The sequence below is a fragment of the Polypterus senegalus genome, chromosome 3, assembly GCF_016835505.1.
Source record: "Polypterus senegalus isolate Bchr_013 chromosome 3, ASM1683550v1, whole genome shotgun sequence".
Lineage (NCBI taxonomy): Eukaryota > Metazoa > Chordata > Cladistia > Polypteriformes > Polypteridae > Polypterus > Polypterus senegalus.
This window is the reverse complement of record NC_053156.1, coordinates 24,357,040-24,381,340: the sequence shown is the minus strand read 5'-3', so window position 1 is coordinate 24,381,340 and position 24,301 is coordinate 24,357,040. Positions and strand designations below refer to the sequence as shown.

The window sequence follows — 24,301 nt, the reverse complement described above, 5'->3', positions numbered from 1 at the left end:
ATATCTACCCACTTCTGCATTCTATTCAGGTACATACAAAATTATTTTGCTGATTCTAGTGTATCTTTCATTTTACTTGCAATGGCAAGAAAAAGTATGTGGAATTACCTGGTTTTCTGCATTAACTGGTTACAAAATATAATATGATCTTCATCTAAGTCACAAGTATGGACAAACACAATAAGTTTAAGCTAACAAGATGCAATTATAATCATTCATACCTTTATTGAACACACCCATCAAGCATTCAATAACATCTATTAAAGAACTACCAGTAGCTGGAATCAGGCCTACATAACATTCAGGAGAAAGTTTGGACCATTTCCTCTACAAAGCTGTTTCAGCTCAACCATATTTTTAGAATATCTGGTGTGAGGGGCTAGGACATTGGATATCTCTGGGTCCACGGTTCTTAAGTCTGATCCTCCAATTACATGTGAATCAGCCAATCTCACTGAGATTGCACAGGTGGTGAACCAACAGAGGGTAAGGAAGGCTGCAGGGATATGTGGCATCCAGAATGAGCTTCTCCAGGCTGGTGGTAAGGCTGTCGTCCTGGCACTGCAAGCAGTCTTCCATTTGGGAGACGGGCATTTTCCCAACTGACTAAAAAAACAGGACTTGTCATCCCTAGTTGAAAAGGGAAGAGAGCTAGATACTGGGGGATAACGCTGCTCTCAGTGTCAGGTAAGGTCCTTGATGGGGTCATCTTCAATAGGACCTGTGATCACTTGCTCACCCTTTAGTGACCAGAGCCGTGTGGTTTTATGCCTAAGAGGTCTAGCATCGACTACATCCTGGCACTGAGGGTTTTCATTGTGCGCAAATGAAAATATTGACAGAGTTTGTTTGCAGCCTTTGTTAGTTTTTGAAAAGCGTTCAACTCAGTGGATCGCGCTGTCCTGTGGGACATCCTGAGACTTTGCACGATCACCCTGATGTTGATGGATGTCATGGCTGGCCTGTACAATGGTACTGTGAGTGTTTTGCAGAGTGGGGGCAGAACCTATGCATTCTTCCCAGTTGATTCTGGGGTTTGTCAGGGGTGTGTTCTTGCTGGTACTTTGTTCAGTGCTTGCATGGACTGGGTTTTGGGCAAGGTTGTGAGTTTCGGCAGCTGTGGGGCATCTGTTGGTGATGCTGTGGTCTTTATGGAGTCAATGGAGGCTCTCATCGGGGCTCTTGAGAGAGTGTCTGGACTTGTGAGTGTCCCGGATGAAAACCCAAGAACCAAGCCTTTAATGACCTTAATGGGCACAGCCATCGTTTGTGTGTTTGTCTGGAGAGAGAATGTTGACCTTGTTGAGAGGTTTACTCACCTCGAAGTTAGTATCTACTATGAAGCTAGTAGATGGATTGGAAGAGCATGAGGGGTCATGAGGTCGCTGGAAAGGGTTGTGTGATGCTCCAGATATCTCTACAAAAGGATGAAGATCCAACTCTTTAGAGTCCTGGTTCTTGCTGTTTTACTAAATGTTTGCAAGAAATGATTGCCTTCCAGTGACCTGAAATAAAGACTGGATTCCTTTGGTACTGTGTTCTTCAGATAATCCTTTGGTACCACTGGTTTGACATTGCGTCGAAAGAGCAGTTGCTCATGGAATCCTGAATGAGGCACATTACCTGCATTATAAGGGAGTGTCAGTTATGGCACTATGGCCATGTGGCGTGATTCACCGGGGGTGATACAGCTTGCAGGATCCTTATTGTTGAGGACCCAAGCAACAAGACCAGGCCAAGGGGATGCCCATGTAACACCTGGCTGCGGCAGATAGATGGTCATTTCCGGAGGGTGGGATTGGACCTCATGTCTGCCTGGGAAGTTGCCAATCAGGATCCCAAGCTCTTTCATCGTGTGGTGGGTGCCACAACGAGCTCTACTAGTGCATGCTTCCCAACCTGACCTAACCTGACCTGTGTGCAGCTATTTTGAAGTCATTCCATAGCATATCCACTGAATTAGGGTCTTGGCTTTGCTAGTCCCTTTTAAGTCATCTTGGTTGGCACCCTCTTCTAGTGCGCCTACAGTGCAAAATCATCCACATTTTTACAGTTTGTCTAAATGTGAACTGCTGAATAGCTGATCTGTTTGATAAGACTTTGTAACCCTTTCCAGCTGTATGCAAATCAACAATTCTTGACTATCGATCTTCTGAGATCTCTGTTTTGCAAGGTATGGCTTACACCAGCGGATGGCTGATGTGAATAGCAAACTCAAATTGTTTGAGTCTTTTTTAATAGGTCAACATATCTCTAAACCACACCTCTAATTTCTTGTCATTGGTTGGACTCAAGGTGTTTGAACTCCTGAGCCTCTTGAAGTCCTCAGCCTTGCGGTTCACATAGTAATCATATCACATAATCTTACACAGTAAATGTTTCAATTATGTATTTAAATATGTAATTTGTAGGCTGGTAGCTATACCAGACTGTTTTTATTCATTGTTGTAACATAGATGAATATCAGATCATATTTTAAGACAAATTTCTTACATATATATCGTTATTTCCATATGGTTCACACACGTTTTCCTGCTACTGTAGTTTGGTGAATTCTCAAAGTTTAAGCATCTTATTAGTTACATTTTTATCTTTTAGATAAATCTAAAAGTTTATTACTCCAAAAACTAATTTGGTGAGTGTTTTAATCTGTTATGCATTTTGCCTTGGGAGTTGTTGCAGTGCTCTGCATCTGCACTTGGTGAGGAGTGCTGTCAGTCAGTCATCGTCCAACCTGCTATATCCTAACACAGGGTAGCGGAGATCTGCTGGAGCCAATCCTAGCCAGCACAGGGCGCAAGGCAGGAACAAATCCCAGGCAGGGCATCAGCCCACCACAGGGCACACACACACACACCAAGCACACACTAGGGACAATTTAGGATCTTTGGACTGTGGGAGGAAACCCATGCAGACACGGGGGGAACATTCAAACTCCACACAGGGAGGACCCAGGAAGCAAACCCGGGTCTCCTAACTGCGAGGCAGCAGCGCTACCACTGTGCCACTGTGCCGCCCGAGGAGCGCTGTGCAAGAACAAATTATTAAATTGTATTTCTGAGGCAGCTATGATAGGTTGGCTATCCAGCACTGAAGAAAAGGGCTAATTACAGTATATTCTGTTTTTGTGTTGTGTCAACCCCACTTTTTGACACCCGGTGCACCCCCAGCCTATCTGGAAGGGCAGGGTCTTTATTTGAATTGCCTTTTCTTGCAGAATTCTTTGGGAGGTTTTTGTTGTCTTCTTAGTCAAAGCTGGGAGAATGTCAAATAACAAAAAAAATTGGTGCTGTTATTTCTGAAGGAGCCCATTGCTTATTTCAGATAAAGTTACTTGCATCATAATAAATTGCTTTGTGCTACATCGGGCAACCAATCTTTCTAGATGCCCAAGAAGATTATGTACTGACCACCATTAGTATGTAATCATATAGTAATACTGTACTGTAAATGTGGAGCATCATGACATTGGTAGCAGGAAAAACAGTATTCTTTTAATAACTTTGATAAGGAACACCAAAAATATGCAGTGTTACTAGCTGTGTGTCAAGTTAATTGTATGTCATTACAAAGAACTACATCTCTTTGGAAGCAATAGTGGGATGAAACGTAAGGTGAACTATCACTAGGTTAGAAAAGGCAAAGACAATATTTTGTTCAAATCAAGTGTTCAGTGCATTTTATGTAATTAACTACTAGATTAGTGCTGCAAAAGGTTAGATGAGTAGCAAATATTTTTGCATTGTTTTATGAATGCCCCTGTTAGCAATCTGTAAAATGTGCAGTCTTGGACAAATAAATGTTAATGTTGATGCAGAATTTTAAAGTTATAGAAATACATTTATTTATTTTCATATTCATGGCTCATAGCTGATGTGGACTGACTAAGGTATAAAACATCCTACCTGAAAAATGAAATGTAAATGTCTTCCAAAAATATATTGTACAATATCTACTATTAGATCAAAATATCATTACAGAGCTTCAAAAGAAGGAATGGGACAAGTGTGCAGTAAGTAAGTGGTATGTTAGCTGCTGCCAACTCATAGATTGTACTTTATAGTTGTTCATTTTTAAACTGTGGTAAAATTAAGCAAAACTGCAGGTACTATATTTACCATAAGCAGAGCACTATATTTGAACCACTGAACATTTAAAAGTAATAACCTTTTGCTCTTCTTTACAGCAGCTGATAATATTCTAAAAAGAATGGTGATAATTGGAGTGATTTTGTCTTTCCGCAACATGACACAAGAAGCGATGAGAGATGTGCGTATGCATTTCAGTTCTCTGAAAGTGTACTTTAAAGCACTGCAATGCCTAGTTTGAAGTATACAGTAGGTATCTAGGAAATGCTTTTGAAGGGGTTCCTAAAATTAGGTTTTTGTGGGAATGATTAAAGAATTTAAATAACTAGATTCATGAAATGGAATTCTTGGTGGTGAAAGCACAATATATGAAAGAAGAGAAAAATGGTAAAAGAAATAACTAATAATAGGAATGAAAAACTTCTTTGCATAAAAAAGAGACAAACACTAGGAGTAATAAAAAATCCAGTGTTTTTAATGGCAATATTTATATTCTAAAGGAAATAAAAGATAATGCATTTCACTAAGTCAAGTTTCTCATTTATTCAGGTGATGCACAGACATTGCCCTTTCATCATGGGACCCATTGAATGCCTGCAGGATTTAATAACTCCAGATACTGACATCAAGGTTTGTAACTCTATCCTATTTTATATCTTTTGTTTTATGACATCTATTCGCCGTAATCTGTTTTCTTATTATTTTTGTTTTTCTTTTTGAAAGTTTTAGAAGAGACTTGTCAAAGATAAGTAGGTACTACATATGCTTAAAGGAGTTTATATAAGTCAGAACTTATTACAGCATGTTTACAAAATTATGCAAAAGGCTAAAACTTAAAAAAAATGTTAAAAAATATACTTTGATGCATCAAAAAGCTGTAGGTTACATAAATGTAGTCATAATTATAGTGGTAATTACAAGAATGTTCAAATGAAAAATGGACACACTCTTATTAAAACTACTTAGAAAAAAAACATTACATACAATAAAATTTAGGACATTAAAAGTTGAAAATAAAATTTTTGAGCTTTTTAAAATAAAGATATGCAGAGTAAACTTTAGACATATGTTATACTATATTTTTCTTTAATATTAATGTTACTGTCTCTATCCTCACTGGTATGAATTTATTCACATGTGCATGTTAAATTGGGCACACAGAGGCTCAGCAGTTAGAATTACTAACCAAGCATTGGATTAGATAACCAAAGACAACTGGAGGATTGTATAGTCAGCTTAAACACAGAAGAGTATTTCTGTCCTCTGTCAGCACAAAATCTTCTTTCTTTATTGGGAGAATGAGAACCGGCATGTCAGCACTATGATATTTCTGTATTTTGTGGAAGTGAAGCAAGACATTATTTAAAGGCTTGGACAACAGCCAGACCCTTTGAGGCTGAGTCGGCAAAGTTCTGAAAAATCTCCCAGCGTGGGGACGAGAAAATGGCAGCCTGTGTTGATCCAGATTCCCACCTGGATAAAGTCTGTCATATGCCTCCCGTCTGTAAAAGCGTTAACCGTCAGTAAATGTAAGCTAAAGTATATTTTTTCACATGTGATTGTTGTACCGCCGTAATCACGATGGGAGGGATATCACCTTTTCTGGAATATTACTATATTGTTTAGTTACTTAATATGCCGCAATTTTAAAAGAACACATTTCCAAGAGAGCTAATGCCTCTTCAGGTAACATACTTGGCATAGTCGGCAGGATTGTGGCTACATTAATAACTATATATTATTTATAATATTTTATATACTGTATATGTATTAAAATATGCTTATACTGACGATATGGGTGGCTCGGTCAAAATATTTGGTATATATTTTGGGATGGTCGCGCGCACTGTCGTTAACTCCCGACCGAGAAATAAAACTGCCTTAACATGCCTGGCCCGAATTGGAATAGGGATATTAATTAATCCCATCAAAAGACAAGAGGCGGTCTTGTAAAAATCGGCACAGTGCATGAGGCTGGAAAGAAAACCCGACATCTGTCGGCGAATTGTGGTAGCGTCTGCTACCTACGGTATGCGAGTGGACTGTTAAGATTGGACTTTTAAGTTCAATGCATAAGTGGGACTAAAAACCGGACAAAATAAATGGAAAACAACAAGATTGAAACGTATAGCACGAGACTGGCTGTCCAGTAAAATGAAACGGCACTCACGGGGGCAGCACAGATTAATGCACTTCATTACGAGTCCAAAACCTGCCTGAAAAGTACATGCTGTGATGGGGAACACTGTTATTTAAATAAATTACATCGCTAGCCATTAGAAAACAATATTGAAAAGCTATAAAGAACAGCGCGTTATTGTATTTAGTTGCAGCAGGTAGACAGACATGCAGGCAATGCACTTACCTTGCCGTTTGCGTAATAATCCAGCGGAGCTGAAAAACTTAAAGATGAAAATAAAATCAACAGCGATAGAATTCATAACGTCTTGATCACGATCGCTAAAATAATTTGTAGAAATCTGTAATGGCATCCTAGCAGCCCGATGCAAAAACAGACGGTTCGTCCACGTGTTAAAAGCAGTCTGAAAGCCACAAGCTGTCCCTATCATTCTACCTACAAGGGTAAAGATTAAAGGTTAAAGGTTTTGGCAAAACCCCACCTATTTTGGTACTTTTACGAAATTCACGTGTGTTCAAACACACAGAAATTATTAAATTGCCTTTTAAATATAGCTTAAATAACGAACCTACGTTATAAGCTAATGTTTAAAAAGAAATTGTACAACGGTGTACACATATACTGTAGCGCTAAAATGCAAAAGAGCACTAACTACAAAGTGGAAAAAGAATAAATACATTTGGGGTTAAAACTTACAATGAGAAACATGCCTTTGTACCTTCTGGTAAGTACTGGCCAAACTTTGTTTTAAGAAGGGATTAATTGGGTAAGTGTGAAGTTAAAAACATGAGGCAGTTTCTCATAAGACAAGGAAAGATAATGATATGTTTAATTGGTTTAAAGCAAATAAAATAGAATGTCTCTACTTTTGTTTAAGATTTGTAAACGTGCAAAACATTTTTCCAGCAAGCCTAGGAATATACTTGAAAGTATTATAAGAAGGACTCAAAGGTATGAGGATATGCATGATCTATACTAATAAAAGGCAAAGCCCTCACTCACTCACTCACTCACTCACTCACTCACTTCCCGTGTAGGTAGAAGGCTGAAATTTGGCAGGCTTATTCCTTACAGCTTACTTACAAAAGTTAAGCAGGTTTCATTTCGAAATTCTACACGCAACGGTCATAATGGTCAACAACGTCCGCCATGTTGAACTTTCTTATTTATTGCCCCATCTTCACGAAATTTGGTAGGCGGCTTCCCTGTGCTAACCAAAACCGATGTACGTACTTATTTCAGTGGTATGATGCCACTGTCGGCCGCCATATTGAAGTTTCCAATGTCACTAATTTTCCAACTTCCCATGTAGGTAAAAGGCTGAAATTTGGCAGGCTCATTCCTTACAGCTTACTTACAAAAGTTAAGCAGGTTTCATTTCGAAATTCTATGCGTAACGGTCATTACGGTCGACAACGTTCGCCATGTTTAACTTTCTTATTTATGGCCCCATCTTCACGAAATTTGTTAGGCGGCTTCCCTGCGCTAACCGAAACCAATGTACGTACTTATTTCAGTGGTATGATGCCACTGTCGGCCGCCATATTGAACTTTTCAACGGTCTTTGTTACTTATGGGCCCATCTTCAAGAAATTTGGTACGCGGGTTCCCAACACTAACTGAATCCTACTTACGTACATATATATGTCCATAGCCTGCAGCTCGGTCACCATGTGAGGGCGGCGTTGGGTCCCCCATCCCAACGCCTCCCACATTGTTGGCTGCCTGCCTATATAAGGCCGTCCGTCGCTCCAATCTCTACATTCCCTTCCTTTGCTTCGCCACAGGATTCATGTCTCCCTGCTGATAACTACCGCCTTTTTATTTAATCCACGGCTTCTCCGCTGTTTTATTGTTCATTTATTACGATTATAGTTATTGTGTAGGTATTTTAGACTTACTTTACATTGCTCAGGTACCCATTTCCTTTATCATTCCAACTGTACCCCCATCCATCGATCAAAGAACTGTCACTTACCGAGTGGTTTCCATGCCCGGAGATGGCACCTTCCTTTTCCATTCTCTGTTACATATTACACGGCCATATCAGGCTGACTCATGATATCCGGAGGAACATTGTGTTTTATGTATTGAATGACTGGGACAGGTTCAAGGTGTGGAATGATGACGGTACAGGCGATAATTATACTACACATGAGCACTAGAAGAGTGAAATGCTTAAGCCCTTCACCTATGGATCTGCATGTGAGTTGATGGCTGCCGCTGAATTGTTCAGTTGTCCCTTTCAAGTGTACCGAAATGGCCAAATATTTTACACCTTTCGACAACCGCCAATGCCTCTTAAACATCTTAGATTGACAGGTGACGATTTCAGTAGTGGACACTTTGATGTTTATGAATGTTTAAACTCTCAAAAGCTGGATGTGAAGTTATCAATGAAACTAGTTGCATACTTACAACACTTGACAGATGCCGAATGTCACTTCAACACAAGTCCTACAAATACTGTCGTAATTGAAACAAACCATGAAACTCAAACCGATTATGACAGCAGCAATCCAAGCTGTGAGATTTGAAACAAGATCACTGTTCACATGGCCAACTGTACGTTGCATGCTCAAGAGTAAGCTCAGCGCACAGTTTATTCATATTACAACCGGAGGGCCGAACTCACAATGTGGTATACAAAGAGATCCTTAACAAAGAATTATTGGTATATTTTCCCTCAGTTTAAAAAGGTTTAATTTTCTTCTTAATAAAAATTTTAAGGCAGTACCTTGCCGCTGCGAAGCGCGGGTATTTTGCTAGTTTATCAATAATGTGAACTTGTAAATTTTTAACTTGGAATAGAACATCTGATAGTGAAGTTGGGGAGGATAAAAGATAGTGAATGAACAATTATGCAATAATACTAGCTAAGAACAATTAATAATCATAGCAATGAAGCTAGAATAGCATCTGAGTTACGTTACCACTATTGTAACTCATAAAGGGATCAGACACCAAAGGGTGGGACACATATAGCAACATACTGAAGCGACAAATGATAGGAGTGCCAAAGAATAGTCTAATCCATCAAGATGCTATATAGGATTGTAATATAACCTGAAGCTATGACACCCACTGCATTAATTCATTAATATGTAGATACAACACAGACCATGTAAGAAATAACAGGGCAAAAATCTCCACTAACACCATTGATGAGATACATTGATCACTACTCGGTGACACCATGTTAAATGTAACTGTTTGTCCATGTTTACGCTGGTTTTAGATGAATGGTACAGAAGCTATACTGGTACTACATCTCACATTTCCACAAATGATCTTGAAATATCTACACTGTGACGGGGGATCAAGTACCTTTTGCTTTGTGGATATAACTTCAAGTATTGTTTTTGTCACAGATCCAGTGACAAAGGGTGGCTTGTTATACTACATTTTTCTTTAATATTAATGTCACTGTCTCTATGCTCACTGGTATGGATTTATTCACATGTGCATGCGGCACACAGGGGCTCAGCAGTTAGAATTGCCAACCAAGCATTGGATTAGATAACCAAAGACAACTGGAAGATTGTATAGTCAGCTTAAACACAGAAGAGTATTTCTGTCCTCTGTCAGCACAAAATCTTCTTTCCTTATTGGGAGAATGAGAACCGGCATGTCAGCACTATGATATTTCTGTATTTTGTGGAGGAGGAGTTCAGCCCTTGTTTGGAGACAGAGAAGACCAGCAAGTGAAGCAAGACATTATTTAAAGGCTTGGACAACAGCCAGACCCTTTGAGGCTGAGTCGGCAAAGTTCTGAAAAACCTCCCAGCATGGGGACGAGAAAATGGCAGCCTGCGTTGATCCAGATTCCCACCTGGATAAAGTCTGTCCATATGCCTCCCATCTGTAACCGCGTTAACCGTCAGTAAATGTAAGCTAAAGTATATTTTTTCTCATGTGATTCTTGTACCGCTGTAATCACGATGGGAGGGATATCGCCTTTTCTGGAATATTACTATATTGTTTAGTTACTTAATATGCCGCAATTTTAAAAGAACACATTTCCAAGAGAGCTACTGCCTCTTCAGAAAACAACATAAAGGATAATTTTAAGCACAGTATAAATCTTAACATATAAAAGCAAAATTGCCTTAGTTCATTCAGTCTTAATTAACAAAACATCCGATATCACGGGCAGCTTTATAAAATCAAAAAATATCAATTTCAGTTTATTTTTATAAAGGGCACCTCCACTTTTATGTTCAGAATCATATAGTCTACTGCAAAATAACATCCCAGAACACAGTAAAAAAAAGAATGTTGAACAAAAAAATAAAAATACTGAGTAACATCTATCCACCCCTTTATTCACTTAACAAACCTAATGAGCACAATTTCAAGATCATGAGAACATTAGAGACAGTATAATAAGAACAGGGCTTTCACCCTAAAAGCTTGTCCATCCAATTTACTTAGATTGTCCAAAATAACATCAAGATTTGAAGGTCACTAACTTGGCCATGCTCCTGCTCTCAGCCACAATACTTGGTAATTTAATCCACGTGTTTATGGTTCTTTGGTTCAGAAGAAAACCTTTCTAACATTTGTGTGAAATGTGCCATTAAAAAGCTGCCAGACATGTCCTCATGTTCTTGTTTATTTTAAAGTTACACCTGGGACCTGTGGTACTAATTCCATTCATTTTAAACTCTTCAATCATGTTACCTCTTAAGTTCCATTTTCTTAAACTGAAAAGGTACAACTCCTTCAGTCTCTCCTTATAGTTCATACTCCTCACTCCTGGAATGAGCCTCGTTGCTCTTCTCTAGACCTATTCTAGCATCAATATGCCTTTTAGGAATATGGAGACCAAAACTATATTTCAGGTGAAGCCTCACAACTTTAAGCTTAATCTCCTTTGACTTGTACTCCACACAGCAGGGCATCCTATTACCTGTGATTGCTTCTGTACAATGCTCGGATGTAGATAGTGATGAGTCCACTAGGACTCCTAGGTCCTTCTCATGTTGTGTACTTTCACCTTTCAGATATTCCATCTTGTATTCATATAAAACTATAACAGTTTTACTTCCTACAAGTCATACTTTACATTTACTTAAATAAAATTTAATTTGCCACAAATCTTCCCAAGCCTGTATGCCGTCCAAGTCCCTCTGTAACAATTTAGCTGATTCAGCTGTGCCCTCCAAGTTTTGTATCATCTGCAAACTTAACCAGCTAATTGATTATATTCTTGTCTAGATCATTTATATATAATAAGCAGCCACAGCACTGATACCTGAGGGAGACCTCTTTTAACATTACCTAATTCTGAAAAAGTTTCTCCTCACCATTACCCTTTGCTTCCTGTGTTTGAGTCAATTTTGCACCCATCTACAAATGGTGCCCTGATCTCCCACTTCTTTTAGTTTGATCACTAGTATTTCATGTGGTACATTATTAAAACCCTTTTGAAAATCAAGAAAAAGAAATGATGGCCCATAGTATATTGTGACAGCATCATTTGCAAGACAAGAAAGAACCCTGGATAGAGTGCCTGCCCATCCAAAAGCACAATTCAAGATATGCCCAGGAATATACATACATACATACAAACAGTGTGTATATATGCACTCACACACACGTATATATATATATATATATATATATATATATATATATATATATATATATATATATATATATATATATATATATATATATATTGTGGAGACTGGTCCGGACACAGATAGGCAGACACGTTCATGTCACCCAACACATGTTTATTGTACATTATTTACAGTGCCACACAACCCCTACAGGGTTAAGCTTCAAAACTCTGTACCCGTGGCCCCCAAAAGGTACCAGGGTGTTCACCCCCACATGGTCTGGGGAAGGCGCAAGCCCTCCTCCGGTCCTCCTGAGCTTCCCGGCCGGGTCTCTGACAATAAATATATATATAGTGACAGATAGGGGGCAGTATCGCTCCCTTGAACCCTCCGACTCCAATAATTGACTTTATTTTCACAGTACAGTGCACAAAGCACCCTCTCCTCCACAATACTCATAAACAACCAAATACAATAATAATACTCTCCACCACTCCCAGACGCGTTGCCCTCCTACCACCCAGCTCAGCTCAATGCTCTGGTGTCTCTTTCAGTCTTTTATAGTCCTTGTCCCGGAAGTGTTTTGCCCTCTCTGTCCACGTGACTAGGAACACTTCCAGGTCAGATAAAAATCCTTATTCTTTACCCCGGAAGCACGTCATTCCCCTTGTCCATGTGTACTTCCGGGGCATAGGGAAAATAGTCACTGATCCTCCCTGCAGCGCTTTCTAGTGGCCCCCATGGTATTCAGCAGGGCTGTAAAGGAAAACTCCAACGTCCATAATTCCCTGCTGGCATTCGGGGCACCTCCATACTGCAGGGAGGACTCCACCTGGCGGTGTGGGGGTATTAACGGCTGGCCATACATCACAATATATATATATATATATATCTCTCACAAAAGTGAGTACACCCCTCACATTTTTGTAAATATTTTATTACATCTTTTCATGGGACAACACTGAATATATGACACAATGATACAATGTAAAGTAGTCAGTGTACAGCTTGTATAACAGTGTGAATTTGCTGTCCCCTCAAAATAACCCAACACACAGCCATTAATGTCTAAACTGCTGGCAATAAAAGTGAGCACATCCCTAAGTGAAAAATGTCCAAATTGTGCCCACAGTGTCAATATTTTGTGTGGCCACCATTATTTTCCTGCATGATGACGACATCACAGAGCTAGTGGATGTTAGAGACCTTGCGGTCCTCCACCTTCTGTTTGAGGATGTCCCACAGATGCTCAATAGGGTTTAGGTCTGGAGACATGCTTGGCCAGTCCAGCGCCTTTACCCTCAGGTTTGTTTGGGGTCGTTGTCATGTTGGAATACTGCCCTGCGGCCCAGGGAGGGGATCACGCTCTGCTTCAGTATGTCACAGTACATGTTGGCATTCATGGTTCCCTCAATGAACTGTAGCTCCCCAGTGCCGGCAGCACTCATGCAGCCCCAAACCGTGACACTCCCACCACCATGCTTGACTGTAGACAAGACACACTTGTCTGTACTCCTCACCTGGTTGCTGCCACACACGCTTGACACCATCTGAATCAAATAAGTTTATCTTGGTCTTATCAGACCAGTAATCCATGCCCTTAGTCTGCTTCTCTTCAGCAAACTGTTTGTGGGCTTTCTTGTGCATCATCTTTAGAAGAGGCTTCCTTCTGGGACGACAGCCATGCAGACCAATTTGATACAGTGTGCGGCGGCGTATGGTCTGAACACTGACAGGCTGACCCCCCACCCCTTCAACCTCTGCACGTCTATTCAACCTCATATGTCTATTTTCAAAAGACAACCTCTGGATATGAAGCTGAGCACATGCACTCAACTTCTTTGGTCGACCACGGCGAGGCCTGTTCTGAGTGGAACCTGTCCTGTTAAACCTGTCGCTGTATGGTCTTGGCCACTGTGCTGCAGCTCAGTTTCAGGGTGTTGGCAATCTTCTTATAGTCTACGCCATCTTTATGTAGAGCAACAATTCTTTTTTTCAGATCTTCAGACAGTTCTTTGCCATGAGGTGCCATGTTGAGCTTCCAGTGACCACTATGAGAGAGTGTGAGAGTAATAACACCAAATTTAACACACCTGCTCCTCATTCACACCTGAGACCTTGTAACACTAACAAGTCACATGACACCGGGGAGGGAAAATGGCTAATTGGACACAATTTGGACATTTTTCACTTAGGGGTGTACTCACCCTTTATATTAAAAGGAAGTGTAATGGATGGCCGACCATTTATCCCGGCCAATACCCCCAAGCCGCCAGGTGGAGCCCTCCTTGCAGCATGGAGGTCCCCAGAAGACCAGCAGGGCATCTTGGACAAAGGAGTTTTTATGCAAAGCCCTGCTGGATGCCGTGGGGGCCACAGGAGGGAGCTGCAGGGAGGACCGAGGGCTTCTTCGTGCCCTGTGACCCGGAGGTTCGTCACAGGAAGAGCGATGGGCTTCCGGGTTGAAGAAAAGAGCTTTTACCTGACCCGGAAGTGATTGAGGATCACATGGACTGGGGATTGAGAACACTTCCGGGTCAGGGAGTATAAAAGGACTTTGGGAACTCGCAGACAATGAGCTGAGCTGGGTGGAAGGGTGGCAACGCGTCTGGGAGCTGGAGGATTGTATTATTGTGGTTTATTGTGAGTTTAATGAGAATTGTGGTGGAAAGTGTGCTTTGTGCACTGTGGCAAGAAAATAAAGTCAACATTTGGACTTTTACCTGGTGTCTGGAGTCATGGACAGGGTTCAAGGGAGCGAGAGCGCCCCCTATCGTTCACAGAAGTTGCTACTTTGAAAGCTCAGCCAATGATAAACAAAAATTAAGAGGGGTTCCCAAACTTTTTCATATGACTGTATGTATATATATATATACATATACACACACACACACTGACATACATATATATATATTGTGGCAGTAGGGGGCACTAGTGTTCCCTTGAACCCTGAGGTAGAATTCCAGACACCAGGTAAAAGTCCAATACTTTTTATTTTCTTTTCCCACAGTGCACTAAGCCCCCCCACAGCGACTCCTGGTGGTCCCCAAGGTATCCAGCAGGGCTGTGTATAAACACTACAAAGTCCATAAGGCCCAGCTGGACCTCGGGGCACGATCCTGCTGTCGGGAGAGCTCCTCCTGGCAGCCTGGGTGTGCGGACCGGCATGGAAAGCCGGCAGACCTCCACAGTTCCTCCCCCTTATCGACGACTTCTGGGGCGGAGCGTCCAGCCCCGCGAGGGACGTCCTCCTCCAGGAGGATGCGTCATCCGGGCCTTGACTGCGTTGCCCCTGTCCTCGAGCGAACCTTGGGGGTACGGTGTACCTCCTATCGCCCCGGGGACAATGGCGCCACTCGTGGCCCGGTCGCCGGCAATTGTAGCACCGACGAAGCCCTCCTGGTTGCTTCCCTCTGCGGGACCAAAAACATCTCGGGAACTCCGCCCCTTCATCTGCCAAGGAGGGCATTATGGCCGCTAAGGCTGCCCTCTAGCATTCTCTCAGATATGTCAGGAGACCCACGCTTTGGTTTAGGAACCTCCTGTTTCATCTAGGGCTTGTGCTCAGCTTGAGGCTCTCTATGGAAAGAAGAGAGCCTCTTTGCTGTCTGCACACCCGTTGTCCTACGCTTACCCGGATGTGGCGTCATTAGCATCGCGTTGCTCCGATGAATAGCACCGTTCAGCTGCATCGGCACGAGCAGCGCTTCCCCCGGCACTCCCATCACCGGCACTACCCCACACTTAAGACCGGTCGGGTTTTGGAGGGCTGCACTGCTCCGGAAAGCCACATCACGCGCATGCCCCGGGCTGTTTGCACCAGTCCCCAACCACTCGGTCATCGTGCTCCAGTCTCTTGTCGGGCACACGGTGCTTTGACACCCGCTACTTATTAACCGCGGCGTCAGCTTGCACTGTGTCCCTTTATTCTCTACGATACGGGCCAGACTTACCTGTATTCCCGCATCGATCACCACTGGAGCTTCTCGGCCCAGTCGACGTAGATATTTCTTTAATTCCCTCAGCGGCGCCTCGGCCGTCGCTCCCAGCTCTTCCACTTGTTTCTTCAGTTCCTTTAAGTCCTGGAAGAATCGGTGCAGGGGCTCCTCAGAGGAACGGCTGGCTACTCCGAGCTGGCTGAGATCTGCCTTTTCCTTTTCACCGGCAGACCTGTAAGCCACAACCCATCCCTCTTTGTTGATTGCGACTTGTTTCGGCGGTGCTTTGCTCACCTCCCCCTCCCCTTCCAGGAGGCTCGGACCCGTAAGGAGACGACCGGCCTCGTCTGAGGACTCATGGTTACCTTCACTGTCCCGGCATGCACCGCCGGTGCCCAGTCTGTTGTCCTCGTTCGCGGCTGTCTCTAGCCGTCTCGCGTCGCGACTTGCCTTCTGGGAGCCGCGGCCATTTTGCCGAAGCATGAGGCCGTCATCCGAGACGCCGCTGCGATTCTCTCGTCGGACGTCTGCAAAACAGGACAAAAACAAATTTGAAACGTCGGGCGTTTTACCTCCAGCTGCCTTCGTAACAGATGGCGGCACCCCCGGACTGTCTAGGGGGTCCGAAGCGCTCGACAGCTGTCCATGTCCCGAGTTCTTCGCTACCCGGGCTTGTTCGGCCCGAATTAGCGCTCTGTCTTCCTCGCTCCCGGTCAGGTAGGTCCAGGTCCTCTCGGTGTCCATCAGGCCCTGCAGCCCGCTGGGACTGATCTTCTTTTTCCCGGTCTTCTTTCCCATGGTCCTGCAGAACAGGATGGCGCGCACTGTTGCGGTTTTTTCGTTAGTGGGTGGTGTTTGCACCTCCGTGGGTTGATGAGGGTCTTCCCTAGGGTTGTCTGCCCACACGAAATTTATTTTGAATGCAGGTCCCCTGCCAACAGACGGCCAGAGAATCCTGCCGACTACACCAGTGTGGCAGTAGGGGGCGCTAGTGCTCCCTTGAACCCTGAGGTAGAATTCCAGACACCAGGTAAAAGTCCAATACTTTTTATTTTCTTTTCCCACAGTGCACCAAGCACCCTCCACACTACTCATATACAATAAACTCTTTTCAACACAACACTATAATCACTCTCCTCCTCGCCCAGACACTTTGCTCCTCCACCTCCCAGCACAGCTTAGTGTCTGGACTGAGGCACCGTCCTTTTATAGCTTTTTCTGTCCCATCAGTCCATAGTTCCTACTTCCTTCCGGGTCAGGGCAATCAGTCCTTTTATTCAACCCGGGAACACGACATTTTTTCCCGTCACGTGACCGTGACGTACTCCCGGGTTATACGGCATCACAGGGCCCATAAGCCCCCCCACAGCGACTCCTGGTGGTCCCCAAGGTATCCAGCAAGGCTGTGTATAAACACTACAAAGTCCATAAGGCCCTGCTGGACCTTGGGGCACGATCCTGCTGTCGGGAGAGCTCCTCCTGGTGGCCTGGGGGTGTGGACCGGCATGGGAAGCCAGAAGTCCTCCAAAATATATATATATATATATATATATATATATATATATATATATATATATACACATACATACAGTACATGCACACATATATATGTATATGGTTTGCATATTTGTAGCTAGAGATCCACAGATGGAGAAAATGGATCACATATCTTAAAATAGTTTTTTATTTCTAAGCTTTCGATAACCTACCAGATGTAATCATCAGAAGAAAATGATTAGACATATAGGAATCAAACACACTATATAGCAAGTGAGGGGGTTGTAAGGGGGGATTAATAATGTGACGTGAACCCTGGTCTCCTCAGTCCAAGGAAGCAGCACTACCATGACAGCACTGTGCTGCCCCAACTAATGAATAACTCAGTCAAAACTGATATTTATTAAAAAGTTTTATGAACAGTTTTTAGCTGCAGCTTGTTTAATAAGGGTATGCTATATTAAAAAAAAAATAAGATTTTAATTAATTATTTAAAGGGCAAGAGTTTGGGGACCTAAAGGTGATTAGGTGTGCCTCCAACAGCAGTTTTTTTGTCCTTGGAATTGTAAGCAGACCAGCATTGCAAAATGGGCATTAAATCAAAAGCTAATACAGTATATTTACTTAAAAGTTAAATTATATGGACATAAATCACACTTGTAGTTACAATGGCATCCAACAACCCCAGCCTTGTATATGGAGCTCCTTTAAATTAATCTTTAAAAAATTAAAAAATAAGTAATTAGAGTTTCTTTTCATAAAATGTTCAAAAAGTTTCTCTAATAATATTTGATAAAAGCTGTAAAGTAATCTGAATATCCTTGCATTCTGATTTTATTTTGAAACAACTGTACTCTTTGGTTTCCAAGCAATTGGCACTTTTTGTTATTTAAACAAATAAATTGATTTCCATTTAAATTCAATGAAATCGTCTGGTTTGTTTCTAATTGCTTCTTCACATGCCATTCTTTCCACTACAGGTCACCCTAAGCGTGTTTGAGTTAACATCAGCAGCTGGGATTCCCTGTGAAATTGATCCAGCACTGGTCAATGCACTCAGAGGCATGAGGACAGGTATTAACGTGAACTCTAATGTTAAAAACTTTACAGACAAGTCTCAAATTTAGAATTTGATGGGAGGCAGAATGTGTTTGTATGTAGGTTTTTCATTCTGGCTAACAATTAATGGCATACTGTTCAAAAAATCATCTCCCTTAACTAGACGTCTCCATACTTTTCAGTACTGTATCTATTAATTAGAAAATACATTTCACTGTTGCTTTCACAGTTATCAGGAGTTCTACTGTAGAATAACTCACATTAATTTTAGAAAATGCTTTATTTAATAGTACAGATATTTGGCACCCTTAATGTCCCTCAATAATTATTCATCTTTAATTTGGAAACAGCAAATAACTAGTATGGCATTTACTTCTGTGTAGAAATGTCATCTGCTGATGAAGAATACAAGCTGGCTTGTCTTTTATTTGTCTACATTGCTGTATCTTTACCTAACTTGGCCATGGATCAAGGTTCATTATACAGCCGGGAGCATGGAGGTATGTAACCTAATTCTCACACATTATTAATATACACTTTTATCAGGTGAACATTTTCATTACTCTTGGAAAACACTACATTGCAGTGTTATGAAAATATAGAAAATAGATGGATGTACAATTATAGAATGTTATGAGTACCACATTGAAAGAAACTCAAACTGTATCTGCAGAATGTATACCAGAATTACACCACTAACCACAGAAAATAAAATGACACCAAAGTTTCAAAAAATGACACCAACACTTCCTGCTCATATCTAATATATTACAAGCTCATGACAATGGTATAAAATACTGAATAATGTACATTCAAGGAAATGTGCTCGGTCTTAATATACAGTAGTTCACTATATTGAACAACTGCTTCACTAGAAGCTTACTGAACTTTCCTAACAGACAGGTAAAAGACCACATTTCTTCATTTGCAAGGGGGGACTTCTTTCACCGAGGGTTTATTTATTGATTTAACAGATAAAAGAATTTACTTCAAAATTAATTGAGAGAAAACACGAGAAAAATAGAAATACAAAGAAAAAACAAAACAAAATTCAACCTCCATCCAAGGAAAAGAGAAAAACAAGAGAAACGCAAGCGGAAAAAAAACCCTTTTTTAATATACAAAATACAACAATTAATAACATATCAGAGTCAATGACAGGCCCAGCATAATTATTCTAGTCATAATAATGCGTTTTGGACATATCCTCTATGAGAAAATGTAATTTATCTAATATGAAATAATATAAAAAGTTGATTACGCCCTGAGTTATAGAAGGTGGGTTGGGATTCTTTCAGTTAATATAGGCCAATATGGCAGTAGGGTGGTATAGCCAATTATAGCTGATTTATCCTTATGCACTTAATGCTATCTGGCAGTACACTACATACTGCTATTAATGAATTAGGAATAAGAGTGACATCAAAGCTGTCTGAGAAGTATGTAAAGATTTGTGTCCAGAATTATGTTCATTTAGTGCATTCCCAAAACATATGGTGTAGTAATGCTGAGGCCAGACTGCAACACATGCAAGTTGGATCTTGTCCTGGGCACATTTTAGACAATTTCAAATGACATAAATGTGTTCAATTACAGATTTTCAGTTGAATCATGAAATGCTTGGCACATACTGAGCTAGAATAGTGTATTCAATGGATGGTTGAGTTCTACTCCTTTATCTGAGATGTTAATTGAAAGGTCATTTTCTGTTGCCTCTGGAATATATATGGTGTTGGATGCTAAAAAGTAGGTATTTTTTAACAAAATTTCGAATTTATATACAGAAGAATAATTCTGTAGCTGAAAAATTAAATTTGGAACATAATTGTTCCTAAAATGCAAATACATTGTATACAGATCTCCAAGTGTCTTAATCTGTGACATTTTTCATAGGTTAAATACGCTTGAGAAAGGTGATTATCGTGTATAGGAGCAACAGATAACAGTTTTTCTCTGCCTTAAATTGCAACCTACATTTGTTTTAAATTCAAGTAAAAAATGGAAAACTGGATTGCAGGTATTGATTGAAGCACAGAACAGAGTATATAAAGACTAGCAGACCACGTGCGCTTCGCTGCAGTCGCTGTAGTTGGAATAATTATGTATCTACATGCGACTTATAGAGCTTCTTTATATACAGCATTTTTGGTTTTGCCCTCCTGGAGCCAAAATATATAAATTTTCTGTATGACTAATTCGTGAACATGTTACATAAAAAATAGAAACGGGAAAAACGGCAACACCGCTGGGAAAAACAGTAAATGAGATAAAGTAAAAGTCTACTAAACACTAAAGTCCAAAAACGAAGTAGAAAGTAACAGTAAACCACTACACTGCCGGGAACACTGGCACACCGCGTCTACTAAACACTAAGAAACACTAAGTAGAAACACTATAGGAAAAAATACTATTCAGTAAGTACTGTGTCTAGTAAACAGTAAATCAGTAAAGGAGCGAGGACTAAACACTAAGGAAAAAGAATGGCAAGACCGCGTCAGCTGCGGAATTCAGCTGAGCTCAGCTCGGAGTGAAATGATGTGAATGAAATGACGTGAATGGGAGGGGAGATGATCACGTGACTCCTCCACCCGCCTTAACTCTCCATCCCTCCACAAACACACAAACACACAAACACAGTCTCTCGGATCTCAACTCTACTTTATATAAATCAGTAAAGGAGAGAGGACTAAACACTAAGGAAAAAGAACGGCAAGACTGGGTCAGCTGCGGAGCTCAGCTCGGAGTGAAATGACGTGAATGAAATGACATGAATGGGAGGGGAGATGATCATGTGACTCCTCCACCCGCCTTAACTCTCCATCCCTCCACAAACACACAAACACAGTCTCTCGGATCTCAACTCTACTTTATATAAATCAGTAAAGGAGAGAGGACTAAACACTAAGGAAAAAGAACGGCAAGACTGGGTCAGCTGGAGTGAAATGACGTGAATGAGACTCAGCTCGGTCTCTCGGAGTGAAATCACGAGAATGAAATGACGTGAATGGGAGGGGAGATGATCACGTGACTCCTCCACCACGAACCTTAACTCTCCATCCCTAAGGAAAAGAACGGCACAAACACACAAACACAGTCTCTCGGATCCCAACTCTCCTTTACATGTATAGATGTATAACAAGATTTGTTTTCTAAATCATCTAAATTCATGCATTTTTGACAATTTCCAGGCATTTATTGTGTGTGTACATGTGATTAGGGCTACTTGTGTAATTTTATGTTGTTAATATTAATGGAACTAACTTAACTGAAAATGTTTGATAAAATTTCTGAGCAGTCATCTTAGAGTGCAGCTTTCCAGTCTTGGAGTGCGTTTATCACACTCCGTATTTGCGAGAGTGTCAGAAATCTATCAAGTTCTTCTGCCTTTAAAAAACTGAGCTCTGGTTTTGAATTTTATTGAAAAACTCTTTAGCTTGCATCTCATTCTGTCTGAGGTGCCATATTAAGTTTTTTTTATCCTATAGTTTATCAAATCTAACAATAAGGCATTTGATCTGTGCAGGCAATAAGCAGTTAAGATCTCAGAGTTAGCTTTAAAGTACTCTCCAAGTATTTATGAAAAAAAATTCTGCTACAAATTTCTTGGGTAATCCTTCAATCCAGATGTTTTTTCTTCTATATCTGTCTTCTAATATCAACAGTTTGTTTGTTGCATTAGAATTGTAGGGAATTCTTTTTTCGGCAGCAGAACACCATTTCTGTCCACTTCCTCAATGTGTGTTGTGAGCATGTGCTTTACTTCTTCCAGGTGATCCCCAAATACTTTGATTTTATTCTCAAATTTGCTCATTTTATTCTCTATGATTTCTTTCATTTTTTTGGTAGATTTTCTTTCAGTGTCAAAGTGTCAAAATTATTGTTTAAATGTACATCCTGATCCTTAATATAAAGACTCAGTGTGTCTCTTCTACTGTGTACTGATTTTACAGTATATCCATCCTGAGGTCGATAATAACTAATCCCAGCTCAGGATCCTCGTCCATTCAGTATTCTGCACTGTGCTCTAGTAGCCCTTTTTAACCAGTTGGTGGCAATGCTGTTGAAACACAGGTGGTGTTTATGTTGGTTGTTGATGGAGATGAGGCACTTCCTGGTTTGAATTTGCCATTCAGAAGTGGCACTCCCACATTCTCTGAAGGCTGACTTGGGTGCTACACCAGGAGACCATGGCTTTTCAAGTCATACTGTGAACTTCATGCTGGCCTAGACTTGAGCAGATCTTTAAGTGTTTTTTCCTCTTTCTTTAAGGTCTTCCTCTCCCTTTTGTTTCCTCTTCATGTTTGTAGTATACTTTGGGTAATTCCATCCAGAATATTAAAATTCTGGATATCTCGAATATTAAAAAAAGGGGAACAGACACCACTGCTAGCAGATCATTTTCTAAAAGCCCATTTACAATGGGATGCAAAAGTTTGGGCAACCTTGTTAATAGTCATTTTTTTCCTGTATAAATCGTTGGTTGTTACGATAAAAAATGTCAGTTAAATATATCATATAGGAGACACACACAGTGATATTTGAGAAGTGAAATAAAGTTTATTGGATTTACAGAAAGTGTGCAATAAGTGTTCAAACAAAATCAGGCGGGTGCATAAATTTGGGCACCGTTGTCATTTTATTGATTCCAAAACTTTTTGAACTAATTTTTGGAACTCCAATTGGCTTGGTAAGCTCAGTGACCCCGACCTACATATACAGGTGAATCCTATAATGAGAAAGAGTATTTAAGGGGGTCAATTGTAAGTTTCCCTCCTCCTTTAATTTTCTCTGAAGAGTAGCAACATGGGGTTCACAAAACAACTCTCAAATGACCTGAAGACAAAGATTGTTCACCATCATGGTTTAGGGGAAGGATACAGAAAGCTGTCCCAGAGATTTAAGCTGTCTGTTTCCACAGTTAGGAACATATTGAGGAAATGGAAGACCACAGGCTCAGTTCAAGTAAAGGCTCGAAGTGGCAGACCAAGAAAGATTTCGGATAGACAGAAGCGACGAATGGTGAGAACAGTCAGAGTCAACCCACAGACCAGCACCAAAGACCTACAACATCATCTTGCAGCAGATGGAGTCACTGTGCATCGTTCAACCATTCGGCGCACTTTACACAAGGAGATGCTGTATACGAGAGTGATGCAGAGGAAGCACAAACAGAGCCGCTTGAGGTCTGCTCAAGCACATTTGGACAAGCCAGCTTCATTTTGGAATAAGGTGCTGTGGACTGATGAAACTAAACAAGGGGCGTTATGCATGGAGGAAAAAGAACACAACATTCCAAGAAAAACACCTGCTACCTACAGTAAAATATGGTGGTGGTTCCATCATGCTGTGGGGCTGTGTGGCCAGTGCAGGGACTGGGAATCTTGTCAAAGTTGAGGGACGCATGGATTCCACTCAGTATCAGCAGATTCTGGTGACCAATGTCCAGGAAACAGTGACAAAGCTGTAGCTGCGCAGGGGCTGGATCTTCAACAAGACAACGACCCAAAACACTGCTCAAAATCCACTAAGGCATTCATGCAGAGGAACAAGTACAACGTTCTGGAATGGCCATCTCAGTCCCCAGACCTGAATATAATTGAAAATCTGTGGTGTGAATTAAAGAGAGCTGTCCATGCTCAGAAGCCATCAAACCTGAATGAACTAGAGATGTTTTGTAAAGAGGAATGGTCCAAAATACCTTCAACCACAATCCAGACTCTCATTGGAACCTACAGGAAGCGTTTAGAGGCTGTAATTTCTGCAAAAGGCGGATCTACTAAATATTGATTTCATTTCTTTTTTGTGGTGTCCAAATTTATGCACTTGCCTGATTTTGTTTGAACAATTATTGCACACTTTCTGTAAATCCAATAAACTTCATTTCACTTCTCAAATCTCACTGTGTGTGTCTCCTATATGATATATTTAACTGACATTTTTTATCGTAACAACAAACGATTTATACAAGAAAATAATGACTATTAACAAGGTTGCCCAAACTTTTGTATCCCA

The 24,301-nt window shown here is 41.0% G+C and overlaps 1 protein-coding gene across 2 annotated transcripts in view; it reads left to right on the top strand.

Moving 5' to 3' along the window:
• Positions 1–24,301, top strand: part of nckap1l (NCK associated protein 1 like) — a 135,320-nt gene that overhangs the window by 98,152 nt on the left and 12,867 nt on the right. Inside the window, exons 25-28 of one of the 2 annotated variants that reach the window (XM_039746803.1) lie at positions 4,190–4,269; positions 4,638–4,718; positions 18,211–18,304; positions 18,673–18,789. In XM_039746803.1, the coding sequence (XP_039602737.1) occupies positions 4,190–4,269; positions 4,638–4,718; positions 18,211–18,304; positions 18,673–18,789 (372 nt within the window). Of the gene's footprint in view, positions 1–4,186; positions 4,270–4,637; positions 4,719–18,210; positions 18,305–18,672; positions 18,790–24,301 lie in introns of both variants that reach the window. The other variant, XM_039746802.1, reaches the window with a different exon arrangement.